Source organism: Stegostoma tigrinum, chromosome 14, assembly GCF_030684315.1.
Source record: "Stegostoma tigrinum isolate sSteTig4 chromosome 14, sSteTig4.hap1, whole genome shotgun sequence".
Taxonomy (NCBI): domain Eukaryota; kingdom Metazoa; phylum Chordata; class Chondrichthyes; order Orectolobiformes; family Stegostomatidae; genus Stegostoma; species Stegostoma tigrinum.
The window spans coordinates 47,859,348-47,872,738 of NC_081367.1; the positions used below are offsets into that span (position 1 = coordinate 47,859,348).

Consider the following 13,391-nt stretch of genomic DNA (forward strand, 5'->3'; position numbering starts at 1 on the left):
CCCATCTATATTTTTTTGTAACCTACAACCATCTTCTAACACATTTATTAGGCATGACTTCCCTCTGACAAAGCTATGCCCACGTACCCTAATTAATCCTTGAAAGTAGATGTTAATTCAGTCCTTTGAAATTTTCTCCAATAGTTTCCATACCACTGACGTGAGTCTCACGGGTCTGCAATTTCCTGGTTCATCCCTCTCTCACCCTTCTTGAAAAGTAGAACTACATTAGCGATCCTCCAGTTTTCTGGCACTTCCACAGAGGTCAGAGAAGAATTAAAAATTTGTGTCAGAACCCCTGCATTTTTCCTGCCTTGCTTCCCACAGCATTCTGGGAACTGTGTGGGAAGTTCATCTAGGCCAGCAGATTTGTCTGTTTTTATTCTGACAGAGGCTGCAATACCTCCCCATTTCCTATGTCAATCTGCAAGTTCCTCACAGTCCATTTTCCTGAATTCCATACCTACATTTTCCTTTTCCGGAGTAAACATTAAAGGGAAGTAGTCAATTAACACCTTTCTAATATCTTGCAGTCTCACACCCAGGTAGCCCCCTTGTTCTCTAATAGGCCTTACTCTTTCCCTGGTTAATATCTTCCCTTTAATGTATTTGTAAAATACTTTGGGATTCTCCCTAATCCTGTTCACAAGTCCTTTATCATGACCCCTTTTTGCTCTTCTAATTGCTTTCTTAAGTTCCCTACTGCATTTCCTGTATTCCTCTATGGCTGCAACTGAATTGCTCGCTTTGGACTTGCTCAAAGCCCTTCTGTTCTTCCTATACAGTCCTGAACTTTCCTAGACATCCAGGGTTCTCCAAATTTATTGTTCCTACATTTCCTTCCAAAGGGTATATGTTGGACCTGTATTCTCCCCAGTTTCTTTTCGAATGCCACACCATTGCTCCATTGTAGACTTACCTGCAAAGATCTGTTCCCAGTCAACTGTGGCCAAATCCTTTTTTGTTTTAATAAAAGATTGTGATCAGAGATAAGGGGAACTGCACATGCTGGAGGATCCAAGATAACAAAGCGTGGAGCTGGATGAACACAGCAGGCCAAGCAGCATCTTAGGAGCACAAAAGCTGATGTTTCGGGCCTAGACTCTTCATCTTCAGTTCCCATTATCTCATGACTACAACCCTGTGACTTCTGCACCTTTCCACTCCTCCCAATCGGCTCCTCCACTTCTCTGCAACTATTTGGGGGTCTGTAAAAAACCTCGAACAAAGTGACTGCTCCTTTCTTGTCCCTGACCTCAACCCAAACTGACACTGTAGACATATCATTCTCAAACTGCCTTTCAGTAACTCCTATACTAGCCCTGAATAGCAATGCCACTCTCCCACCTCTTTTACCACCCTCCCTATTTCTTTTAAAGCTTCTGAATCCTGGAACTTCCAGCAAGCATTCCTGTCCCTGAGTAACCCAAGTTTCTGTAATGGTCACAACATTGTAGTTCCAGGTACTCCAAGTTCATCTGCTTTATTTCTAATACTTCTAGCATTGAAGCATACACACCTCAGACCATCCCTGTGTCTACAATTATGCTCCATTGACCTCATTTCTTTATTAACAACCTCACTCCCTGTTGTGTCTGTTGGAAGGCTGAATACCTCATCCTCTGAATTATAAACTCAGTTCCACACCCCCTGCCAATCTAGTTTAAATCATCCCACATAGCTTGAGCAAACGTCCCTCCCAGGATATTTGTGCTCGTCTGGTTCAGCTGCAACCAGTCCTTCTGTACAGGTCCCACCTTCCCCAGAATGTGCTCCAATTATCCACATAATGGAAGCCCTCCCTCCTACACCAACCCTGTAACCACGTGTTTAGCTGCACTCTCTCCCTATTTCTTACCTTGTTATCACGTGGCACTGGTAGTACTCCAGAGATAAATCCCCTGTTTGTCCTGGACTTCAGCTTTCAACCTTAGGCAGCATGGTGGCTCAGTGGTTAGCACTGCAGTCTCATAGTGCCAGGGACCCGGATTCGATTCCAGACTCGGGTAACTGTCTGTGTGGAGTTTGCACATTCTCCCCGTGTCTGCGTGGGTTTCATCCAGGTGCTCCGGTTTCCTCCCGCAGTCCAAAGATGTGCAGGCTAGGTGGATCGGCCATGCTAAATTTCCCATACTGTTTAGGGGTGTGTGGCTTATAGGGAGATGGGTCTAGGTGGGATGCTTAAAGAGGCAGTGTGGACTTGTAGGGCTGAAGGGCCTGTTTCCACACTGTAGGGAATCTAATCTAACTCCCTGTACTTGTTTTTCACATTCTCAGTCCTTTTTCTACCTATGTCATTGGTACCGATGTGTACCATGACTGCTGGTTGCTCACCCTTAAGGATCTTGAAGACACAATCCGAGACATCACGGATCCTGGCACCTGGGAGGCAACATACCATCCATTCATCTCATTCACGTCCACAGAACCACCTGTCTGTGCCTCTTACTAATGAATCCCCCACTGCAATTGCTCTCCTATTCTCCCCACTTCTGTGCCACAGACCCAGGCTCAATGCCAGAGATCTGTCCGCTATGGCCTTCTCCTGGCAGTCCCCCCACCCCCAACACCACCAACGGTATCCAAAGTGGTATACTTATTATTGAGTGGAACGGCCACAGGGGATCCCTGCACTGTCTGTCTATTCCCTTTACCCCTCCTGACAGTCCCCCAGCTGCCTTTTTCCTGTACCTTGGGCGTGACCACCTTCTTATAACTCCTCTCTATCACCCCCTCAGCCTCCCAAATGATCTGGACTTCATCCAGCTCTAGCTCCAGTTTTCCAATGATAAAAATTAGAATCAATTCCAGAGAACTATCATTCCTATTTCTGCTTTTTAAATCTTTCTTGGTCTTTCCTCAGTTCTTTTACTTGGACTGCAGTGACAGAGATCTGACAGAGATCAGAGTACCTGGACATGAACCTCTCATATCTGATGGTCTAAACTTTTTCAATTCTAACAAGTTGAAAATTTTTGCCCAAATTCTCCAGAGACTAGAAACCATGACTGCTGATCCATGACCAGTTCAACTCAAACAAACTGAAAAATCTGATTCCCCTAGCAGGATAAAATCTGTTCTCTTCCAAAATGAACTCCAGGTTCTTCTGAACTGAGCACTCGAAACTTCAGTTCTGAATTCAAAACTAATCTTATTGCCTTAATGTGTTTCTATGTCATAAAACCCGTGGGACATGGTTTCAGTTCCAGCCTTGGGTGACTGTTTGTTCTCCCCGTGTCTGCATGCATTTCTGCCAGGTTCTCTGGTTTCCTCCCACAGTCCAAAGGTATGCAGGTTAGGAGGGTTGGCTATGTTAAAATGTTCCATAATGTTCAGGGATGTGCAAGCTAGATGGATTAGCCATGGTAAATATGAGGTTATGGGGATTGGGTCGGATGCTCTTTGGAGAGTCAATGAGACTTGATAGACTGAATGGTCTCTTTCAGCACTGTAGGGATTCTATTGTTGTCCCAGGCTGTTGACTAAAATCACCTGACTTCTTAGAAATGTTGTACTTGGGAGACAATGCAAAATCTTAACTTTTTAAAAAAAACCTTCAGAAACTAATGAAAATCCTCCTGCCTTTTAAAAAAAAGTTCGATTGCTAGATTTATTGTCACATGTGCTGCACTACAGTGAAAAGCTTTGTTTATGAGCAGTACGGGCAGATCATAGTAAGCAAGGATGTACAGATCAAAACTTGTTAAAAAAATGTTTAGACAGAAGTGTTTTCTCTGCCTTTATGATAAATGCTAACAATGACAGATCACACAGCAGAGAACTTGTTTTGGAAATCTAGTGCCAGGCACGCGGTGATGTGGGCAACCAATGCACCAGATTGACTTTAACCACTGCCTTGTGACAGAGGAATATTGGCCTGAGAGAGAACACTGATATGTGACCATTTATCCTGTCATTGGATTTGCAGGTTTCTGCAGGAGCATCACTGATGATATTTATGTAGGGATTTAGGATGTCTACTGTACATTGTTCCAGGCTCCAATGCATACAAAGAAGGGCTGGTAACACCACTGCCACAGAAACTGAGAGTTTGGTGTCGGTTTTGAGGTCTTTATCATCAAGCATTCCATTTTCCTTAAGGCCAAAGGCTGGGCTGGTATACTGTAGACAATGTTGAATTTCGTTGTTGATGTCTCCCTTCGTGGACGCGATGCCCAAAAGATATGGTAATTTATCCATTGTCTAAAGGCTCACTGTGGATCTTCAAAGTGAGTGGTGTGTGTGGGGGTCAGCGTTGTGCAGTTGGAGCGGTTTGGCAGAGGACCTTTGTCTTCCAGATATTTAACCATTGTACAACTTAATATATATTCCATAGCCTTGTTGCCATCTTTTTTCTATATTCTTTCATGGAATGTGAATGTCACTGGCAAAGCCAGCATTTGTTGCCCATCACAAATTTCCCTCTAGGTGATAAGTAACTTTCATGAATGTATGCAGTTCATGCAGTGTAGGTACACGCACAGTCCCATTAGGAAGGGAGTTCCAGGTATTCGACCAAGTAAAAATGATGGAAGAGTGATATTTTTCCAAGTTATGATGGTGTACAGTTTGGAAGGAAGTTTGCAGGTGTTGCATTACTTCACTTGATTTGCTACTTCTGCCTACCTGGCAGTTCCAGCTCTTTCATATGAGTGTGCAGGTCTATGGTGATTTTACTTTTACCTCATCCTGGTAAATTTGCAGGAATTGACAAAAGCTAGTTTTTAGAATTTCCAAATAAAGGTAGAATTCCCTATCAGAGGCAAGAAGACGCAGGTAATAGAAATATTGACAAAGCACCTGTGTCAAGTGGAAATGCAAGGGGTCTTGGTCCACCCAGTGATGAGTCATGTGAATTAGCAGGGATTCTATTACATTTAAAGCAGATTAAAAACCCTTTGTAATTGGGAGCTTTGTTGAAGATGGGAGGGTTGCAACTGCTAGACAGGCAGCAGAAATGGCTGGTGATCATAACCTCATCCATAAATCTAAACTTTTTTCTGCCATCTTCATAAACTTGAGAAGGACAAAGGGTGGGAGAATGAAAATAGGCAAGTACGCAGTGTAAAGAACAAGTGTGACCACCTCAAGATGTCCTCTTTAGATTAGAAATGAAGGGGTGGAGGGTGGAATTGAAAATTGAACACCAATGTGTTCCCACTGTAATAACAGGGGACAATTTTGTTCAGAATGCTGGAAGTTCACAGAAAATCCACGAGACTTATTGGTATTTGTAAAAGTGAGCCTAAAGAGGAACTCTCAAAATAAATACCACAAATCAAATTGTAGCTTTAACTACAATCGGGCAACAGGAGGTAAACTCTGCTGAGAGTGCAGGACAGGTGAATAAGGTTACCGAGGGTTGTAAAAGTTCATCAAAAGGAAAGATAACTCCTTTTTCTCCAAATGATGCAGCACAATCCATAACTATACAAATAGACACAGAAGCTACAAAAACTCTTCAGCTGGAGAACGACATTGATTTCCTTCAAGAGAGTACATTGAAAAATAAAGTGTTAATAAACAGGATATGTGAAGAGTATAGCCAGGTTCCATTTTACAAAATACAATCACAGAGTGACTTATTTTCCAGAAATTACCTGTGGACAGATTTGACTCACACCTGGCTAATTATGTAACTAGAGTGCACATTATTGTTTTGTTTATTTTCATGGAAAGTTTGAATAAGGGTAAAAAGATAGAAGAGTAAGAGGAACATTGTCTGGGTATTTTTCAATCATATGTGGTAAGCAGAGCAAAGGCTAAAAACAAATCTAGTGGTCAGAGTAACACCACAATCAGATGTTAGAGTAGCCAAAACTTTAAGGATGGAAATGAATAATATGTTTAGTATATCTTTGTTCATTGAGGCTCAGAAAGTAGATCCAGAGTTAATCAAGTTCATATAGTTAGCTTGCACTGAAGCTGATGCTGAGGCAGTTCCTGAATGTTAATATGTTAACAATGGAGATCTGATTAGGAAGTAGAGTCACTCTCATCCTTACAGGCCTGTAGTCAGAGAATGGATGTTGTTCATCACATGGAGGTACTATGTACATATCGTAAGGAAACACTGTGAGTAGCACATGAAATTCCTACAGCAGGACACATAAAATAATGAAAAACTCAAGCATTGACAAACATGCATTTTATCTTTCGAGAGTCAACTGAACTTTGCAGGACCTCTGTGACATTTCTGAACATTGAAACCAGCCAAGAACACTTAACTATTTCACTATTTTTACATATCTATGAACCTTGGATGTCTGAACCTGTTATTTCATTCAAGACTTGATTTTCAGCCTGCCTTCCCCCAACTTCTGCATGTTTGAATCTAGGGGTCAACAATTCAGGGTCACCTTGCTTGTTGCCAGTGGTTTTCTTTTACTATTTGCAGGAAGATTTTTCATGCATTTATTAGATAATGTTTCGTCCATGATGTTATGAACACATACTGTCCAGTGGTGAAGGGAAATGTAAGGTAACTGGACTGATATGACAGGATGGAGAAATTGGCAGCTCAAGACCGGGTGCCTAGGGTTTAACCAAGATGATAGGATTGTGGGTGCTAAACAAGGTGCTTAGCAAAGTTTAAAGTTACACTCAGAATGTATATGTTTCTCCATCCCTATTTGATTGAGGTTAGTATTTAGAATTTTCTACCTCAATTTTAAAGAAAGAGGAAATTTGGTAAGTCTAGTCTGTACCACTTAGTGCAGATGGTTGGGTTTGCATGCAGTTAGTCTAACTGTCAAAAGATTAATGTTAATCATTTTAGCCTTTTGTCAACATGTTGCTGTCTTAATCAGGACCTTTTATCAGATGGTCAGTGTCCATTTATTCAAGTGAAATCTTATTTATGTATTATTTTAAGTGGACTCCAAACTGCATTTTCTTGAGTCAGATGCCTGTTGTTTATGCCTCATTCATTAAAGCTTAGTGACAGGGGCTGACCATGGTATGTGATACTGTCAGTCGATTCATAATCCAGAACCCATAATCCAGTAAGACAGCGTGGAGCTGGAAGAACGCAGCAGGCCAGGCAACATCAGAGGACCAGGCAAGTTGACATTTCAGAAATGGGCAGGGGGAAGGAAACTCAGAAATAAATAAAGAGGATGAGTGGGGCTGGAGAAGGTAGGTGGGATATGATAAGTGAGTGCAGGTAGGGGGTGGTGGGGATTGGTCAGTGAGGTGGGAGGAGCAGTTAGAGAAGATGGACAGGTTGTGTCAGGTAAAGAAGGCGAGGATGCCATAGACAAAACTGTTTTTGGAGGCTCTGGATGATGTGTATGTAGAGATTGTCGCAATCAGGCCAAATTAGGATGGCCTGAATGTAGATTGGAGTCCATTGGGAATGATCTGGTTTCATGGGCAGGTACTGAGAAAGGAGATGTGGCTGTTGTGCCTGATTTGCTTGAGTATGTGGTTGAAGAGTTTCAGGGTCGAAGATATTACCAGAGGGACAGTGCAGTGGGAAAGAGATCCACTTGAGGTCTTTCCAGAGGGAGGAGGACAACTTCTTGAAGGTGGGTACCCTTGGAAGAGGCTTCACAGTTGGGTTATAACTCACTCAGAGATAGTAAGGACTGCAGATGTTGGAATCAGAGTCCAACACAGTGTGGAGTTGGAGGAACACAGCAGGCCAGGCAGCAGCAGATGAGCAGGAAAGTTGACATTTCGGGTCAGGACGCTTCTTCATAAATGGGGGAAGGGGAAGGGAGCTTAGAAATAAATAAAGAGAGGAGGGATGAGGCTGGGGAATGTAGGTGGGATGGCGATAGGTAAGTGCAGATAGGAAGAATGGGTAGGTGGGAGAGAAGATGGACAGGTAATCTGGTTTGTCTCCCACTGTGGCAGATGGTGAAGTTGAAATTCAATAAAACTCTCGAATAAAAATCAGCCTAATGGCAACCATGGAACCACTGTCTACTGTTATAAAAACTCAGTTAGTTTAGTAATGTCCTTGGAGGGCTCTTGTGGTACAGTGATAATGGCACTACCTCTGAGTCACAAGACTTGGATTCAAGTTCCACCTGTGTGGTAGCAACTCTAAACATATTGATTAGAAAATTAAAGCTCATGGCGAAAGAACAGGTCATCTAAAGTAAGTTGAATTTACCTCAGTAAGGCTATGACTGCCAGGGTTTCACCTAGACTAGATGTGCGTTGTGCAAGGCAAGTTTTCACTTTTTAAATTGTATTAATCTCCAAGATTAACCATTCTGTTGTTGCTCTCCATCTCCCTCGCTTTAGATCAGGAGGCCTTTCAGTCCATCGAGTCTGTATTACCAAACATACCATCCCATTTTCCTGCACTAGACCCATAGCCTTGAATGTTATGACTTTCAAAAAATTGTGAAGCTTCCCTATCCTCCGTGGCAATGCATGCAGACCCTCATCCACACTCTGGATGAAAAAGAACACCTGCTTTATATTCACCATATCCATGCCCGTCATAATCTTTTCTGATGAAGGGTCTAGGCCCAAAATGTCAGCTTTTGTGCTCCCAAGATGCTGCTTGGCCTGCTGTGTTCATCCAGTTCTACACTTTGTTATCTTGTACACCTCTATCAGGTCTCCCTCAACCTTTGCTGCTCCAAATAAACAAAAACCCCAAACTTATCCAGCCTCTCTTCTAAACTGAAATACCCTAACCCAGGCAACATTCTGGGGTGAATCTCCTTTGATTAGATTAGATTCCCTACAGTGTGGAAACAGGCCCTTCGGCCCAACGAGTCCACACCGCCTGTTGGAGCATCCCACCCAGACCCATCCCCTTATAACCTACACACCCCTGACCATTATGGGCAATTTAGCATGGCCAATCCACCTAGCCTGCACATCTGACTGTGGGAGGAAACCGGAGCACCCAGAGGAAACCCACGCAGACACGGGGAGAATGTGCAAACTCCGCACAGACAGTTACCCGAGGCTGGAATTGAACCCGGGTCCCTGGAGCTGTGAGGCTGCAGTGCTAACCTCTGAGCCACCGTGCCGCCCCTTTGTACTCCCTCCAGAACAATCACATATTTCCTATGGTGTGTTGACTAGAACTGCACACAGAGTACGCCAGCTGTGGCCTAACCAAAGTTCTGTATAGGTCCAATAAGACCTCCCTGTTCATTTTGTCTATGCCACCACTGATAAAGGCAAGAGTCCTTATGCCCCCTTAACAAACCTTTACCCTGTCCTGCCACCTTCAGGGATCTGTGGACAAACAACCCAAAGATACCCCTGTTCCTCTGAGCTTCTTCATGTATTATCATTCATTAAGTACTCCCTTGTCTTGTTCTTTTTTTAAAATTGCATCACCTCACATTTATCTGGATTAAATTTTGTCTGCCTATCTGTTTAAATCCTCCTGCAACCAAACACTTTCCTCCTCATTGTCAACCACCTAGTAATCTTTGTGTCATCTGCAAACTTATTTATCACTCCCAACATTGTGATCTACATCATTTATGAATATCACAAACAATTACAGATATAGCACTGATCCCTGTGGTACACCACTGCACACCAGACTCCAGTAATATGAACAGCCATCTGCAACAACTTTGGCTTAAATTTGCCAAGCTACCCTCGATCACATGAACTTTTACTTTCTTTATCATGTGGGACCTTATCAAAGGCCATGCTAAAATCCATGAAAACATCAAATGCCCTTCCCTCATCCAAACACTTGGTCACCTCCTTGAAAAATTCCACTAGATTTTTTCAGCATGAGCTTCCTCTGACAATGACCCAACTCAATCACAAGAGCCTCGGGGGGAGGGGTCTCAAAAACCTACTCACAGCCACAAAAAAAATGTAACAAACACAAAATAACATCAATTTTTTTTCATTTCAAGAGGTAGTCCAGTCTGTTTCATAGTAGCCAACATCTTTTATTTGCCATGCTGTTTCCATACATTCTTCCCTATTGTGATCATATTTTGAAGATTGAAAATTGTTCTTACCCCTCAGTGAGAAGCGAGAGAACAGGTGGGCAGGGGTTATTTAGAGGAGTACAGCTGTTAAAACTCAAAGCCCTATGAGGGCCATTGATGCTTAGTTTTGCTCCTAATTCCAATTTGTGAAGCTAAGAATTAAGACCAACGCAAATTGAGTAGAACTCCCATAGTGTGGCAGGGATTTCCACCAAGCTCATCTATTGGGCTGACTAACGAAATTTAACTGACGCTGTCATTTAATGTTATGTTTATGCATAAGACCATAAGACATAGGAGTGGAAGTGAGGCCATTCGGCCCTTCAAGTCTACTCCACATTTAAATCATGGCTGATGGGCATTTCAATTCCACTTCCCTGCACTCTCCCCGATAAGACTATAAGACATAGGAGTGGAAGGGCTACGAACCAAAGCAAAAGTGATTAAAGCTTATTGGCACTCTTGTTTAATTCTATACCTCCACACGTTGTGTTCCGAAACATTTGTCTTTGTTTAACAAAATGTAGATTATTTTTCAACCTCGGCAAAAAGACATTTATTTCGGTTCAGAAGAAGGTTCACTGGACCCGAAACGTTATCTCTGCTTTTTCAGCAGAGATGCTGTCAGACCTGCTGAAAATTTCCCCCCAACAATTTCTGCAGCATCTCCTCCAGGCACGTTTCGGTGCAGTCAGATACCAACACTGTTGCTCCCTTAAATTGCTGCAGTCACCCAGCACGGCCCCGCGTTCGTTGCCAACGGGAGCGACAAAAATGGAACCTACAGTACTGTAGCGACCCCTTGACCGCACTTCCGACCGGGCAATGTAGTTTTCGCTGCACATGGCGCATTTCATGCGATGGGACGTCTCCCGGATAAAACTCCAACTTCCATGGTGCATTGCAGCCAGGGTTTCGGCAGTTTGACGCAAACAGTCCGATTTTACCCATCTTTCCCGAGCTGCAGCAGAATTTCTCAGAAGGAAGAGACGTCAAAATCTGACGGGAAGGTTTGGAGAGTTTTTTTTGTTTCGTAAAATAATAATTGTAACAGACCAAGTTGAAAGAAAAATGTAAATAAATTCGATATCTGTGTAATCTGACCAATCTGGAGCGTCGATTTAAATATTGAATAAAATTACATCCACAGAGGGCAAACAAACTAAATCCGAAAACGATTCCGCAGTGAGGAGGCAAAAAAACACAGTTCGGAAACGCTGCGAATTTCGAGTGGAAAGGAGTTTCTTTGCCCGCAGGCCAAAATAAAACCCGTCACAGTTTAAGGAGACTGTGTGGCGAGTGAATCAAGATCGGAACAAGAGGTGCAGCAGGTAACGGCTACACCTGTTTCAACATCATAGTCGGATCGCTGAAATATATTGCCCGGTAATGTGTTTGGGGAGGGCGAAGACTTATCCTTCGATTACATAGCTGCGGTTGTCTGGAGATAGTAGGATCGGGTGATTGAGTAGAAACAGTTTGCCTTACTGGCATGACCAGAAGCAATATGAGGAGGGCAGGATGGTAGGCTTGAACCGTATAACATCTTTATTAGGCCACAGCCAGAGTTTTTGCCATTTTATTGCTCGATGAGTAAGGGAAATAATGGTAATGCCACTGGACTAGTAATCGATACGTCTAGATCATGGTCTGCCGACATTAGTTCTTATCCAAACATGATAACTTGTGGAACATAATTTCAGTTATCCTTCTGGGATATAAAACTAGTCTCAATAATGATATTGTAATAACCTATGCGGTTCACTTATTGTGTAATCATATATATTTATATAAAAAACATTTGATGCAATGTGGCTGACACTTGAAATAGCCTAGCAGTTCAACGGCGATTAGAAACAGGCAACATGCTGACCTGACCAATGACACCCACTTCCAATTAAAGAATAAAGAAAGATTATCAAAGATAGATGGGATTCTGGGGCAATCAGATAAGCTGTGATTGCATTAAAAAACAGAGCAGACTTTGTTGTCCTGCTCCTGCTGTTAAATTGTGTTATTTTACCAATTAAGGCACAAAAGAGATTTACAGCAGTGTTATTGGGAATGGAAATTTTTAGACATGAGGAAAGATTATGTAGGCTCAGTAATGAAGAAATCTCATTCTGTACTCAAAACATTAACTCTATCCTCTTGCCACAGATGCTGCCTGAAGTGCTGGATATCTCCAACACTGTCTGTTTTCATTTTGGGTGGCCTGCAGTTGTTTTCTTTAGACTAGTGTAGGCAGAGAGTAGAGTCAATTGATATGTATGAAAATTATGAAAGACCCTTGGTAGGATGGGAAGACAAGCTGGTCATGACGCAGGGACAATAGGTCTAAAGTAGTTAGTAGCAAAATTGGAGGTAGGTTGAGGAATGTATTTTTCAGTCTGACTTGTAGAAGCAGTGATCTCGCTGGACAGATAGTGCAGAGAGAAACCCTCATCGCATTTAAAGAAACACTCATACTTGATCTATTTGGCAATGGGCCAAGATCTGGAATCTCGGAAAAAGCTGTGTAATTTTTTTTTAGCTGGCAGAATAGCCTCTGGCGTTGTAAAGCTTTGTTCGTTTTTTCTGTTAGGAAGAAACAATGTTTCAAAGTTAGTCAGTGCTGAGATTGGTTGCAGAATAAACCTGTCATAAGCTGGCTTAGTAATGAATGGGTTAACTGTTGAGCTTTTGAATAGATTTATCTGTGATGCAATATGGCAGAGATGGTCAGGTATCATAGCTCATCTGTATATTGTATTAAGCCAAGTTTATATTTGTTACACTTTAAAGTATTGTCTGTTTTTGTCTTACTGCGGGTCCAGATGCCATATTGCACTTAGAATATAGTGACAAAATGTGCTGGAATCTGGGTCAGTCCCCAAGGTGAGGGAAGAAGATTTTAGGTGAACACTGATTTTACTACTTTGACTTGACTTGAATTGCTGAGTCACAAAATTATAGCCCTAGTAAGCTGATGTAATTGCTGCACTCTTTCATTAGCTCAGGTGTGGGCAAGTGCTTGGGTGTTTATATTAATAAAAATTGTTTGCCCTAGCCACGCAGTCATGACTAAAGCCTAAGACTTGAAAATCAGCTAACTTCCGCATTCAGCATATGTGGCCAAGTCTATTGGGTATTTGAAGTTTTTGCTTTTCTTTTTAGTATGCTTTTATTTTGACAGCTATTTTGCATATAGTTTTCATTTTACTTGCTTTTCTATCTGTTTCAAAGCACAGAAACACATCAACAGATTTTGGGCTGGTTTCAAAAGCATATGAACATGAAGGATATTGATGGTGCAATAGAATATGAAATCACCAAAGCTGCATGTAAAATGGCTACTAGAAATTCCCAGCATTTGGAAAGTTATAATGAAGGAACAGAAACTCAGGTTAGATTTTTATATTTTCCTTTGTGAAGATGTTTTAATGCTATGACATATGAGGTTTGGACAGGGAATGGTTG

At 42.2% G+C, this 13,391-nt stretch overlaps 1 protein-coding gene across 5 annotated transcripts in view; it reads left to right on the forward strand.

The window, feature by feature from the left end:
* The first annotated feature begins 10,863 nt into the window (after window positions 1-10,863).
* abcc5 (ATP-binding cassette, sub-family C (CFTR/MRP), member 5) overlaps window positions 10,864-13,391 on the forward strand; it is a 121,544-nt gene continuing 119,016 nt past the window's right edge. For 3 of the 5 annotated variants that reach the window (XM_059651123.1, XM_048541924.2, XM_048541926.2), the window contains exons 1-2: window positions 10,949-11,263; window positions 13,158-13,317. Coding sequence is in view for 4 of the 5 variants with exons in the window: in XM_048541924.2 (XP_048397881.1) it covers window positions 13,201-13,317 (117 nt within the window). In the remaining variant the exon portion in view is untranslated. The other 2 variants (XM_048541923.2, XM_048541925.2) reach the window with 2 other exon arrangements.